This window comes from Polypterus senegalus, chromosome 6 (assembly GCF_016835505.1).
Source record: "Polypterus senegalus isolate Bchr_013 chromosome 6, ASM1683550v1, whole genome shotgun sequence".
Taxonomy (NCBI): Eukaryota; Metazoa; Chordata; class Cladistia; order Polypteriformes; family Polypteridae; genus Polypterus; species Polypterus senegalus.
This window is the reverse complement of record NC_053159.1, coordinates 194,121,237-194,135,255: the sequence shown is the minus strand read 5'-3', so window position 1 is coordinate 194,135,255 and position 14,019 is coordinate 194,121,237. Positions and strand designations below refer to the sequence as shown.

Sequence of the window (14,019 nt, the reverse complement as noted above, 5' to 3'; positions counted from 1 at the left end):
AAAATGACTCCTTTCATTGGGCAACTAAAAAGATTACAATATGAAAGCAACTCGGGCCACTTCTTCATCCAAGATGCATCTTTTTAGTTACCCAATAAACGGTGCCATTTTGCTTGACTTCTCATTAACTTCAGTAAATTCAAAATTCAAGCCTGGAGAAAAGAGCGCCTGTCAATAAACTTGAACCCGATATCCGCCATCGGAATGTCCACGCACGACACGGCATCTCGTCCTTTCATCACCAGCCCTGCCAGCCGTCTGAGCTCCTGCTGTTTTACACAGCCTCACTTCGGCGAGAACAACACCGAGGGGTCAATTTCAACGTCACAGGCCGACAACACCAATGAACACGCGAATGCAGGATCCGCTCGTCGGCCCTCACAGCCTCAAGAAGCCCTTTGGTTCAGCGTGACTCACCCATGCGACCCGATCACCGACTCCTTAAAAGCGCAATGACCCCGAAGCCCCGTCACTGGTCTTCTCCCGCCCGACTCCTCCAGGAGATGCGTGGGCGAGACGGACACGCCCCCGGAAGTGTGCCAGACATTCCCAGCACAAAGCGGTGAGCGCGCGCCATGGAAGACGCCGTTGAGATTTGCGTTTTATTGCTGTTGCTCGGCGTGACTTTGAGTTTTGCCGAAGAGCCACTGGATGAGCTCGAGGGGGCAGGTGAGTGGCCGGCCGTGGGTGTGAATGTGGCGCGCAGGACGGCTTCACCGGCTCGTAACGGCAAAGCCAGCGGCGCTGCCCGGACGTCAACAGGGTCAAGCGGGGGCGTGTGCGGTCCGCCGTTTGGATGTCCACTGCTTGCTAAGGATTTGTCTGCGGCCATGCGGTCTCTCCAGACACGGGCCATTCTCAGTCAGCCCTGTCTGAAGGAGCTCGTGCCCCCCTCGCAAGCCGTTGACCGACTAGATGCCCGCCTGGACCCTCCGAGCGGCTTGTTACTCAGACTCCGTCCTAGGATGACAAGCCTTTTGTCACTGTCGTGTCTCCGTCGCCTTATTCAGACCTGGCCAGGTACCGGGTGCTTTGTGCCCTTTGACTGTCTTTGATCAATTTAAGTCGATGTGGTGTCGCCTTCGAGGTGCTCTGTGCCGTTTGATTTCGGGACTCGAACCGCCGCTTCGTCGAGTGCCTCGTGATGTGCGCCGAACTGGGACCACAGCCCGCAGTGAAAGCAGCAGAAGACACTTGGCGCTTTCTCCGGGGTATCCTTAGAGGGGAGACGAAAAGGGAGTTACAATGAACGCCAACATTAGCAGGCGTTTCGCATTTTAGTTAACGTCCTGTTTCAGTTGTCTCAGCATGGTGGGTTTCAATACCAGTCCGCCACCTCCATTATGTAGGTGGAAGTTCTCTCTGGGACGTCTGGTGCCCGGCACTGTGCTGGCACCCTATTCTGAATTGTTGGTTAACCTGTGTGTCCAAAGATGCCTGTGTATGCCACTGGGGCTGTGCCACCTGAGGAGTTGGACCCTGGAGCACTGCACTGTGCTGTGGTACGCTGGACAAAACTGACAGGATTGTTTTAACTGGACACTGAAATGTCTTACCAATTAATAAACAAATGGCACATTCATATTTAGTTGTATCTACCTTTTAACTGTTAAGAGGCATGAATGGAAATTGTAGTCTCCATAATTCTTTTTATTTTTTTTATTGTCCAGTTTCAATAGTCTTAATCGCTGTGGTAGCGATTGTTTGTTTGTAAAGTAATAAATGAGAAAGCCTCCTTATGTGTTATTTAAAAACAGACCACATTCAAATTTATAAGTTTGACAAGGTGAAGAAAAAAATTGAGTAGTAATAAGCTGCTTGCAGATGCTTAAGCACCACTCCCACCAGTAAGAAAGCTAGTCCATTAATGAATGAATTGGGTTATTTAGCTCATTTATAGGCATGTGTTCTTGGCCAGGTGCTCAGATTCCATCATGTCCAGTACGATGTATTTCATAGACCTTGACAGCAGGTAAAAATCAACGTGTGGTAGAGTGTTCTGCAAATTCCATCTACACGCTGACAAAGAGGAGAATGAGTCCTGTGTGCCTCGAACGCCGCCCTGAAACGTGCTGTACGCATACGGAGGACGTCCTTCACTGGTTGACGGAGCAGCCGCTCCCTCCTGACACGTGGAAACCCTTCATTTCAGAGTGTCTTGACTGAGAGCAGAAGCTCCTGCCCACCATTCCAGCATCTCACCTACGCGCTCTGAGGTTTACACTGACTCCTTACCAGCAAGTCGGCCTCCGATTACAGCACCACCACGTCTGCCAAAGCACTTTAGCCTTAAAAATAAATGGGTTGACCCAGACATCCAGCACACAAAGTCTGCCAGTCACATCTTGGATAACTTGGGCATTAGTGGATTGTCACTGCTTGTGCTTAACAAAAGCAGCTTCATACTCCCTGCATGCCCTTATTGCAATACGAGTGCAGTGAATCGGTCCGATTACGTTCGAAGAGCCGGACGCTGCTGCAGGTTGCTGTTTTATGTAATGTGCACCTACACCAAACGAAAAACTGCATGTAGTGCCTTTCCAGTCAGTTCATGGCTTCTAGCACAGCAGGCATGGTGGATGGAGTGAAGCTCGGCTGACATACCGTTGGCCTGTTGGGCAGTGACGTGTGACATGACAACAGGTAGTCAATATGAACTGACAAAACAGCTCTTCAGTGCAAATACGTAGCATTGGCCCTCTTGAAAGGAACAAAACCCAGTCTGCGCCATATTGTAATATGTGTATCACCTCAACGCACCTTATCATAACGGCTGAGTGGTATGAATTATTAGGCATGCAAGTCTTTGTTTAGCTGGTTTGGCTTCATTTATTGACTTCATCAAGGGTGTCCTTTCCCAGTTTCCCTCAAATGTGTATGGCTGGGTCAGAGTTGCCATAAATATACACTGGGCCCGTTGACGTTTGACATTACCACAGGATTGGAAGATATAAGTTAGAGTTCAAAATTGTAAAAGCACGAAAGCATTGACAATATTTCATCCATCCATTATCCGACCCGCTATATCCTAACTACAGGGTTACAGGGGGTCTGCTGGAGCCAATCCCAGCAAATGCAGGGCGCAAGGCTGGAAACAAACCCCAGGCAGGGTGCCAGCCCACCGCAGGGCAAACACGCACACACTAGGGACAAATTAGAATCGCCAATGCACCTAACCTGCATGTCTTTGGACTGTGGGAGGAAACCGGAGGACACGCAAATTTCACGCAGGGAGGACCCAGGATGTGAACCCAGACAGAACTTTATTTGTTCCTGGGTGGACATTTGGCTTTTGACTGAAACTCTTTAAATAAATACAAACACAGATGGATAACTAAAGAGACCCACACACACACACCAGAATGACTATACAACCAAGGAAACTAGAAAGGGAATAAATCGTCAGATTTGACCCTGCCAGTCCCAGTGAGGCATTAGGCAGGTGTATTGCTGTTCATATGACGGACCCCCAGTCGCGCTTCTGCCGAGTAATGCATTGGCTCAAAGTCCTCGCTGTGTTCATAATGGCACTCAGTTTTGTTTTAATTCTTTCCTTTACTGCGACCTCCATGGGGTCCAGATTGTGCCCCATAACTGAGCCTTGTTGACGTGGGGGTCCTCTTTTGAGCTCGTGTCACCAGCCCAGCCCAGCACACCACACTGGCCTTCACAGAGTTGTAGAAGATGTGAAGGATGTCACTTCTCATATTAAAGGAACGCAGTCTCCTAATGAAGATGAGCCTGCTTTGCCCTTTCTTGTATACAAACCAGTCCAAGTACTTGCAGCAGTGCCCACCTTAGCCCCCCTGATATCCAGTTGTGACCACACACGTGAGTTGAAGCTAAATAACCAGTTCCTTGGTTTTGCTGATGTTAAGTTACAGACAATTCTCTTTGTATCCCCCCGACTCCTCTCCTCTGCCTCATCCCTTCCCTCAGAACTCCCCAGGAATGCTGAATCCTCTGCTAATCTGTGCAGGTGATGTGACCGGCTGTTATGTTTATAGTTGGGGGTGTGCAGAGTGACCAAGAAAGGGGACCGGCCCGTTCCTTGTGTTGACGTCACAGTCCTTGAGCGTCGGAGACGGTGGTCTGCATGACACTGCGGGCTCATCCACCTGCCTATCTCTGAGTCTCTGAGCGGACCCCTTAACAGGGATGACTTGATGGTATTGAAGGCACTCGGGAGATCAAAACATGTAATAGTCCTGGTGCCACCAGCTTTGTCCAGGTGAGAATGAGCCTTGTGGAGCAGACCGGTGATGTAATCCTCCACTCCGATCTTTACCTGATAAGCAGACTGCAGTGGGCCCAGGTGGTCTGCCAGAAGAGGCCAGTCTCCCCAAGGCCTTCATGATGTGAGATAGAAGTGCCATTGGTTGGTGGTCCTCCGGTAAAGAGGTGCCCGCCTTCTTTGGAGCAGAACAATGCCCGATGTTTTCCACAGCAGCGTCTCTTTCTGGAGCCTTAGTGACAGAGGACACCACAAAGTTGGTCAGCACAGGCCTTAAGAAGGTGGAATGGACTGATTGTTAGAGGTGGGCTCGTCGTATTGGGGTCATTGGAGTGAAGTGTCAGTGGGAGTGAAAATCTGCTCAAAAATGGATGAGTTAAGGGTGTTGGCTTTGTCCACATCCCCTTGCAGCCCCGGAGCCCTGGATTGCCAGAGTCCAGTAATTGTGCCCGGTCCAGTCCTGACATCCTTCATGCCATTCTGAGCGGGTTTATGTTCTATTTTAGCTTTGGACGCCTCCGTTATTTCACTTTGCTTTTCCTTAGCACTTGCTGGGTGTCTTTCGGAGCCCCTTTGTCATTTGAATGTTCTTCTCATTTAGGAGAGGTTTTTGCTCCTTGGTGATCCAGGAGTTGTTGTCTGGAAAGCAGCTCTCCGTCTTTGAGGGGCCCACTGTGTCGACACATGCGTTCACGTGGTCTGTGATGCGGTGACAGAGTTTCTCAATCTCATCCGTCAACATTTCCCAGTCTGCTATGTAGTAGCTGTCACTGTGAGCCATTTTGGCCTCCAGGCTCCTCTTCCTCACCGTCCTGGTGGCATTCTGCACATTCTCCTGTTTCATTCTTAAACTCTCTTTTTGAAAATGACTCACCTGGCTTTGAGGGGTTGCTTCGTAATCACTTGACATGTATTTACACGATGGCATCAATTAAAACACAGTTTAACTGCAACGTCTTCCCCTCATTTGCAGTTTGTTTATGAAGAGGGGTTTACCCTCTGACTTCTCTTTTTACTGACTTTTAGCCCAAAATTGGCAGATTTTATAATATACTTGAAATGAAAACAAACTGGCAGACTAAAAAACAAGTAAAAGTGAAACCCAATTCTTTGGTCCATTTGTTAAACTGAAGTGGCACACCAGACAGTGACTTAGTGACTTACAGTGACACACGCCGGTCCATTGACTTCACTTCACTGCCAGTTGCTGAAAATAAATAACGAGCCTCCTGTTACAGACTTGGGATGACATCCTTCATAAAGCTGTTAAAGTGACGCTCGTGGATTGTCTTCTCTTCCAGAGTTAATTTGTGCCCAGTATTGCCAGGATGAGCTTCAAGGTAGTGAGGTGGGCTCCACAAGTTGAGACCCTTTCAGAATATATATATATTTTTTTTTCCCTACCAGCCTACATCCCATGTTTCCATCATCCTGGTGTTTTTTCCTCATTTTGAAAATTCGTCGCTTTTTGTTTGTTTAATAAATTTTTTTATCCCACCACACCACCCCTTCACGTGTCTCATTGTCACTGTTTACTCCTCTTTATCTCTGTCACCGTCAAACGTGTTTTGTTTTTTTCCACCTACTGGATAATGAAAATTGGGTCGATTTGTTAAAAGTACCAGGATAATGGAATTCCAGACTGTGCCCGATGGTCACTGATGGTCACTGGTCCCGTAAAGCCTTGAAGCCGTTATGAAGTTATTCATGCGCCTGTCAGGCCTCATTGTCTTCATTCGTCCCCTGCTTGTCCAGACATCCTGTCCTTGGAGCACACCAGCACGGTCAGGAGCTTTGGTTTGTGTTTGAGCAAATGGGCAGAATGTGCGAGAACAAAGTCACTTGAGCGTGAGGTGATTGCCCATTTCAGAACTGCATTGACGGCCTGATTGATTTATTTGCCAGTGCCATGCAGTACACATACTGGTGAGATTTATTTTTAAATCCAGTGGGTGTCAATTGGCAGTAAGGAGAGCATCAACACGACTGGAATAAGTGGCAGATGGACAGCTCTGTTGGTGTAGAGCAGCATCAGGACACCATGCCAAGCCAAGTTCCACTGGATGATGAGACGACTGTGAGCCGGGTGGCTGATTATTGGAAAAATACGAGCCGCTCAGGTGAATCCTGATTTGTGTCGTGCGGCTCCTTTGCCATGTATTGACTGTACAAGTTGTTGGGAATTGTTTTGTTGGTACATATTAAGGCTCTTAATACCAGTTACTGCCATTAAAGGACCACAAGGGAATATAAACATTATTGCTGGCTACGTTCTTCACTTAATGGCCACAATCTTCCTTTAACTAGCTATCTATATAATGGATAATGTGCTGAAACACCAAGCACATGTGACTTGATTGGCAGCAGGGCCCAAAATTCCAAAATAATGTGTGCAGTAAATCGAGGAGTCCATGTCTCAAAGAATTCGGCTGTTGTAGAGGGAAATGGAGGGCCCTACCCCATAGCAGATCAACATACTTGATAAAGTGGACCCTGTGTTTGGGAATGCAGTGAGGATCTCGGAGGGGTGACCTCTCTGAGTGAAGATGAGGGGAAAAAAACAAGTGCTGTGCTACACATTAGGAATGTGGCAGGATTAGGATGGTCTTGTGAAGCCAATGACTGTTCTTTTTATTATTAAGAATGACATTTTCTGATGACACGGCCATAGTCGGGCATATTGGCACTAGGCAGGGACGAATGGAGCTACCGACACAGAGGCCCTCTGTGTACAGCAAGGCTCAGAGTTGTCTCAGTTTCTTGAGGAGGTTGAGGTTGTTTGGCGTATGCAGGCCGCTCCTCGAAGTTTTCCACCAGTCTGTAGTGGCCAGTTCTATGTGGTGGTGTGCTGGGGAAATGGGATTTGTGCAGGTTATGCCAACAGACTTCATAAACTGATTTAAGGGGCTGGTTCAGTCTTGGGAGTCCGGCTGGTAGCAAAGGCATTCGTTCGGGGAGCTGCAGACTATCCTGGACTCTTTGAGGTGTTGGCTAAACAGGAGCACATTTAGTGACAGACGGTGACGACTGTGTTGGCCCATGCAGTGCGGTGTAAAGTCGTCTCTACCCTCGGTCACCATGCAGTGCAATGAGGTGCTGCTGTTCTCCGTTTGCTGGTCCATGATGACGCCATGTGCTGTGCCAGGGGCTGACCTCTAGCACTGTGAAATTGTAGCTTGTTAGTATTGCAATTCTAATCGCTTTACACTTTGAGTGTCTGTAACTTTTAACTTGCTTACAGGTAATTCTTATTTGGTTTTATTCTTGTTATTTAACATTTCTAGGGGGCTTCACCCCCTGCTCGCTTTGCTCACCAACCCCTGTTTTTGGTTTTCCAGATACACTTAAGATTTTTTTTTTTTCTTTGAATTGTTGCAATTTCATTAGTTTTATTTTTATTTCATTTGGAATCTTTGGAGTCCAAATATGCTGGATCTTTTAAATGAGGTCAGTGAGACGTGTTGTTTAATGACTTTGTACCGTAATTAGGACAGGTTTATCTGTTTGGAATTTCAGCACAGACAAAACGATCTTCATCAGCAGTTAATCTTTTTTTTTTTTTTCTTTTTTTTTCCCCAAAATCTATACTAATAAAAGGCAAAGCCCTGACTGACTGACTCGTCACTAATTCTCCAACTTCCCGTGTAGGTAGAAGGCTGAAATTTGGCAGGCTCATTCCTTACAGCTTACTTACAAAAGTTGGACAGGTTTCATTTTGAAATTCTACGCATAATGGTCATAACTGGAAGCTATTTTTCTCCATTTACTGTAATGGACTTCAGCTCATGGCCGTGGGGGGCGGAGTTGCGTCTGACATCATCACGCCTCCCACGTAATCACGTGAAATGACTGTGAACAGCTACTGTGGAAACAAAGCACGGTCTGAACCGTAACTTTAAGTTTATAGACACACTCCTGCTGCCGTTTGTCATGCCTATGTCCAATGTCGTTTTCGCGAGATACAAGTTTAATGAAAAAATACGAGGTATAAACGAGACTTTGGATCACTTTGTAACAGAGTTAAAATTGCTGTAGCAAGAAACTTTTAAGTGCTGGGTCTTAGCTAACATTAAATAAACCCGTTGACATCGCAAGATCGCACGAGCACAGCTGAGAAGCTTCGATGCATGTACTCCGAGCGGCTCACGTCAAATGACTTTGCAGGACTGGAAAACATAAAATTAAGTTCATACACACACTACCATTAAATGTTCACAGGCAAATCCACAACTTAATCCCGGGAATGCCTGTTGAACATCTTACATTGACGAGTACCGATTTGGGTGGTGAACACTTCGATGAATGAAACCTGTTATCTTTACAACGGTTGACAAACACGGAATGTAACTTGAACACAACACATTCTCAAAATACGAACCTGATTGCAAGAAATAATGATAATCAAATCCTTGATGACAGCAACACTCATAACGGTCACAAAACTATTACTTTGACAATCATGTTACGTTATTTTTAAAATGTTTCCTTTTCTTTGCACAAGCACAGCTGAGAAGCTTCGATGCATGTACTCCATAACGCGTTAAAAAAAAATAACACATTTAATCACACTTTACATTCCAAGCAAAGGGGAACTTTTGTCGATGCACGATTTCCTGGTACATCGATTACATTGCACACATCAGAGCTACAAAAATGTAAGAGTCGAAAGAAAGCGCGTTGCTACGACTGATCGGAGGCAAATTTCATTTCAAAAGACTACCCGACGGAAGCCTTGATAAAAGCGTGGTTTTGTGCACACTGAAAAGCAAGCAAATTAGATGAATTACAGAAAGCGGACTTTGTGGCTCTTACTGGGGATCATTGGACTTCCGTGACCGTTAGTAATTCTAAATACATCTAATTACAAAATGTTCAATGATCACACTGTTTTAGCCTAATGTACAAAATAATTTTGGCTAAGGTTACTCCGTGTTTAAAGGTGAAGCTGGTCAAATTACCGTTTGTTTCTGCCTTATTTTTTTAAGAAGAAAAACTGCACTTTATGTTGAAATTTTAGTAGTTATTATTTAAAGACAATACCATTCTGAAAATGTACTTAAACTACCACTTTATTTTTAAGTCTGCCCAATTTTAACCAGGGATGATATTTTTGTTTCTATTTTGAGTTGAAATGCAGTTTTAAAAGCATTTTTTTTTTTTTTTTCAGAAATTAAAAGAGCTTGAGTTTACAATATTCATGTCCATGTCTATTATTTGATTCTGTCGCCCACTAAAACCCTTTTAAATTAAAAAAAAAAAACATTTGCGATTGGGGCAAATTTTCATGTGTGATTACATACGATTAATCAAGATTAATTATTACACAGCCTCTAATTAATTAGATACATTTTTTTAATCAAGCCCCACCCCTAATATATAATATTGTGGAGCCGACCCGGATACAGACAGGCGGACATGTTGTTGTTCACCACCACACGGATTTTATTTACACTATTTACAATATATATGGTCACTAAGACCTACTGTCCACAAGTGCACAGACCCCAACACAGTCCTGGTGTGGCAGAAGTGCTGGGGCAACAGGTCCCCAAGGCATTAGGGCGCCTCCTGGCGGTGACCATGGGCCCCTACAGGGTAGGGCTTCCATGCCCTCAACCCGTGGCCCCCAGAGCAACCAGGAAGGCGGCCCCCACGTGATCCAGGGTGGGCTTTGACCCTCTTCCGGTCCTTCATGGCGTCCCGGCCGGGTCGTTGCCCCAGCATCCGTGACAATATACATATATACACACACATACAGTGGAACCTCGGTAGACCCTTTGACTTATACCAAACAGGACGTATACCAAACAAATTATTCCCATAAGAAATAATGGGAAAATGATTAATCCATTCCCATGGAAAAAAAAATCCTATTGCTATTGGCATATTATACAGTACATTGATGGGGTTATATAAAATAATTTAAACACTGCTTAATACTAAAATGCATAAATACAAAAGCAATCCGATGAAATAAATGAAAATTTTATCTCACTTTACTTTTTAATGACATCATTGTTTTTCACAATCGTAGATACCGTCATTCTCGGCAAACGGTATGCAACAGCCATGTCCCGGATACACATGCTACCTTCATACTTTTCAACAATCAATTCAAATTTACATGAAAAAAACACAATCACGTTGTGACGATGCAGGTTTGCTGTATGCTCCCATCTTCTGCCGGGGAGCCCTTGAATCCTACACCGTCGGTAATGTGCCTCGCTGCTAACCTCATTGGTAACAACAAAGCAAGGGGATGGTGAAAAAGTGCAAAGTGCTTTTATTAAAACAATTAACAAAGCAAAGTGCAGTCTCCAAAGTTCCAATAAATAATCCATGAAATCAGAAGTGAAACGTGGAGGTTAAAAACAATAGAAAAAAGTCTTCTTAAAAACAACGAAGTTAAAAGCAGGAAGCATTCTTTAAAAAAACAAGAAGCCCGGTGCCTGCTTCTCAACTGGGGAGTCGCCCTGCTTGCAGCTGACCTTCACACTGCCTGCTTCAGCCACTTATTCCATGCGCTCTCTCTCTCTCTCTCTCTCTCTCTCTCTCTCTCTCTCTCTCTCGTCTGTTCTTTCTTTTTACTCCCCTTCTAGCCAACTCGCGCTTCTGTTTATCAAGATAAGCAGCCCCAGGAACAATCATGAAGGCGGACGGTCCCTCACAAGTGCACTTTGGTGAGAAATGCCCACATCGCTAATCGCCCTGACAACCTTCAGCCACATAACCACCATGCCCCCTCACCAAGCTGCGAGCGCGGTGATTATTTATTTTAAAGCTGGACTTGGACAGGAGCTGTGGACCCGCTATATCACACACGTGAAAGTTCACAGAGAGTTATAGCGCGGGTTGTTCACTGAATGCTAGCAACTGGCGCACTAACGCTCGTGGGCAGTCGAGGCTTTGTCTCGAGAGAGGTAAACAAGGTTAGCACGCGAGTCGTATTCCAAACAAAGGTCGTATACCAAGCAAAATTTTTTCTGTCCAAACAGGACGTATACCAAGTTGGACTTATTCCAACATTGTCAATCATTTTACTTTTTTATTAAAATGTTTCTTTTTTCATTACTTCTTTAACCCACTACTTCTCCATTCTATAAGCGGTATTTTATATGTGTGTGTATGTGTATATATATATATATATATATATATATTATATATATACACACACACACACATAGTAGAATACCGCCAAGCGGAGAAGTATGTGTTAAAGAAGGTACTAAAAAGAAAAGGAAAAATTTGAAAAATAGCATTGACTTGATTGTTAATGTAATTGTTTTGTCATTGATATGAGTGTTGTTCTCATATCTATCCTATCTATCTAATCTATCCTATCTATCTAATCTATCCTATCTATCTAATCTATCCTATCTATCTCTATATATATATATATATATATATATATATATATATCTCAGCTTGGCAGTGGAGAAGTAGTGTGTTAAAGAAGGAAAGAGAAAGAAAAGGAAACATTTTGAAAATAACGTAACATGATTGTCAATGTAATTGTTTTGTCACTGTTATGAGTGTCGCTGTGATATATATATATATATATATATATATAGCAAAATACCAGCGCTTAGCGATGTCATGTGTTAAAGAAGTTATGAAAAGAAAAGGAAACATTTTAAAAATAATCTAACATGATTGTCAAAGTAATTGTTTTGTGTATTTGGGCAGCGTCACAAAGTTTTTAGTCTAGCTGCATCAGAAAATGTACCACGACGTCTGACACGCCTCCTTTTTAGTGTTTTCTCACAGCTTGGATTGCTGCTGTCATATATATATATACATACATACATACATACATACATACATACATACATACATACATACATACATACATACATACATACATACATACATACATACATACATACATATCTACATATCTACATATACACATATATATATATATATATATATATACATACCTATCTACATCACATACACACACACACACACACACAAATTATATATATGTATGTGTGTGTGTGTGTGTGTATGTGTGTATGTGTCTATATGTGTGTGTGTATAGCTTTGGTCACTGAGTGCAAGGGAAAAATAATAAAATATAGTCTATAAGTTATTAAACAGTAAAACATTAACGCTTTTAAGAAGTACAGGTACATTGAGCACTACTGGAGTGGTTGCGGGTAAACTACATTTTAAAGACTGTGTAACACAACAGGTAAGTAACTAACAGCAGCTAAAATGTATATGGATCATCTCTCGGTAGTAGATCCCTTTTGAAAGGTGCTACACGACGGCTGTGGTATAGAAATTACATTTTCTATGTGAACGTTCAAATTTGTGCCTCTGGTAATGTGCCTTACCGGCATTTAAAGAAAATTAGTTTTGTGTCCTCTGCACTGTGAAGAGAGAAAGGCTTTGGTTTGGGATAAAAGGTGTAAAGAAAGGAAAGTTGCCTTTTTCTTTTATATAGTATAGAGAGATGTGTTCACTGACGTTATGATCGCCTTTTGGGGACAGTTGCGTTGGGTCTTGAGACGTCCCCGCCATTAATCGGCTGTGATGGCACTGTCAGTCCTGCACTCGTGTGCGTGTCTTCATAATCCGAGGTGATGACATCATAATCGTATACGTGCAAAAGAAAGTGTGAATCGCCTTAATATTATTTTGCCGTGGTGTAGAAAAGGGGTCCGTGTTTGCACTTGTCTGGGCTGTAGCGCAGGGGAGGATGAAAAAAATTAAAAGTGCTCACTTTGACTTAAAGCAGAAGCGCAGTCAGCGTCTCAAAGGCGGCACAGCTATGCGCTGGCTGGCTGCTCGACTTTTGCTGGGCAGGAGACCACAGTTTTTGCAGACACGTTCATGATATCAAAAGTCTCAGCGCTCTTTGGAGGTCATTCATATATTATATATATAGCAAAATACCCGCGCCTCGCAGCGGAGAAGTAGTGTGTTAAAGAAGTAATGACAAAGAAAAGGAAACATTTTAATAATAACGTAACATGATTGACATTGTCATGAGTGTTGCTGTCATATATATGCCTGCCTAAATAAGTCACCCTCGCTTTGCTCTTACTTTATTTACCGTTCATTTAATCATGGCTATTGGCGGAAAAATTATAAAATGGAAGGAGGATGGCTTTACCAAAACAATTATTGATGGCGAATCGATTATTCATAAAGCTTGAATTGGTGATGTTTTTCTGTGTTCACCTCATATTTTTTCAGACTTCTTCTCAAACTAAGGAGGTGCCCGCGTATCGCAGCGGAGAAGTAGTGTGTTAAAAAAGGTAGAAAAAGAAAAGGGAACATTTTAAAAATTAACGTAACATGACTGTCAATATACAGTATTTGTTTTGTGAGTGTTACTGAGTGTTGCTGTCATCAAGGATTTGATTATCATTATTTCTTTCAATCAGGCTCGTATTTGTAGGATGTGTTGTGTTCAAGTTACATTCTGTGTTTGTCAATCGTTGTAAAGATGACAGGTTTCATTCATTCATCGATTCGTTTCTTACTGCATCAATAAACAGCTCGTCTTCTTCTTTATCTGAGACCTGACACACTGCATGCACGGGTTTTTTTTACACTGTCTTCCTTTAGCGGGACATTAACTTTTTCCACCGTGTGCTTTGTTTCCACAGTAGCTGGATTTATGAATATGCTTATCAGACGCTTCATATTTTTTGCTGCCTTTTCAATTGTGTAATTCGGTTTTGTTCAGCTCTTTGGAACTGTTGCTTTTTATCTGTGCACTGCGTCAGTTCACGTGAGCCACTCGGTGTACATGCATCGAAGGTTCCCAG

The 14,019-nt window shown here is 43.6% G+C and overlaps 1 protein-coding gene across 1 annotated transcript in view; it reads left to right on the top strand.

Moving 5' to 3' along the window:
• Positions 1 to 481: 481 nt before the first annotated feature.
• Positions 482 to 14,019, top strand: part of tfpia (tissue factor pathway inhibitor a) — a 74,786-nt gene continuing 61,248 nt past the window's right edge. Inside the window, exon 1 of the mRNA XM_039757926.1 lies at positions 482 to 669. Coding sequence (XP_039613860.1) covers positions 576 to 669 — 94 coding nt within the window. The 5' untranslated portion in view covers positions 482 to 575. The remainder of the gene's footprint in view (positions 670 to 14,019) is intronic.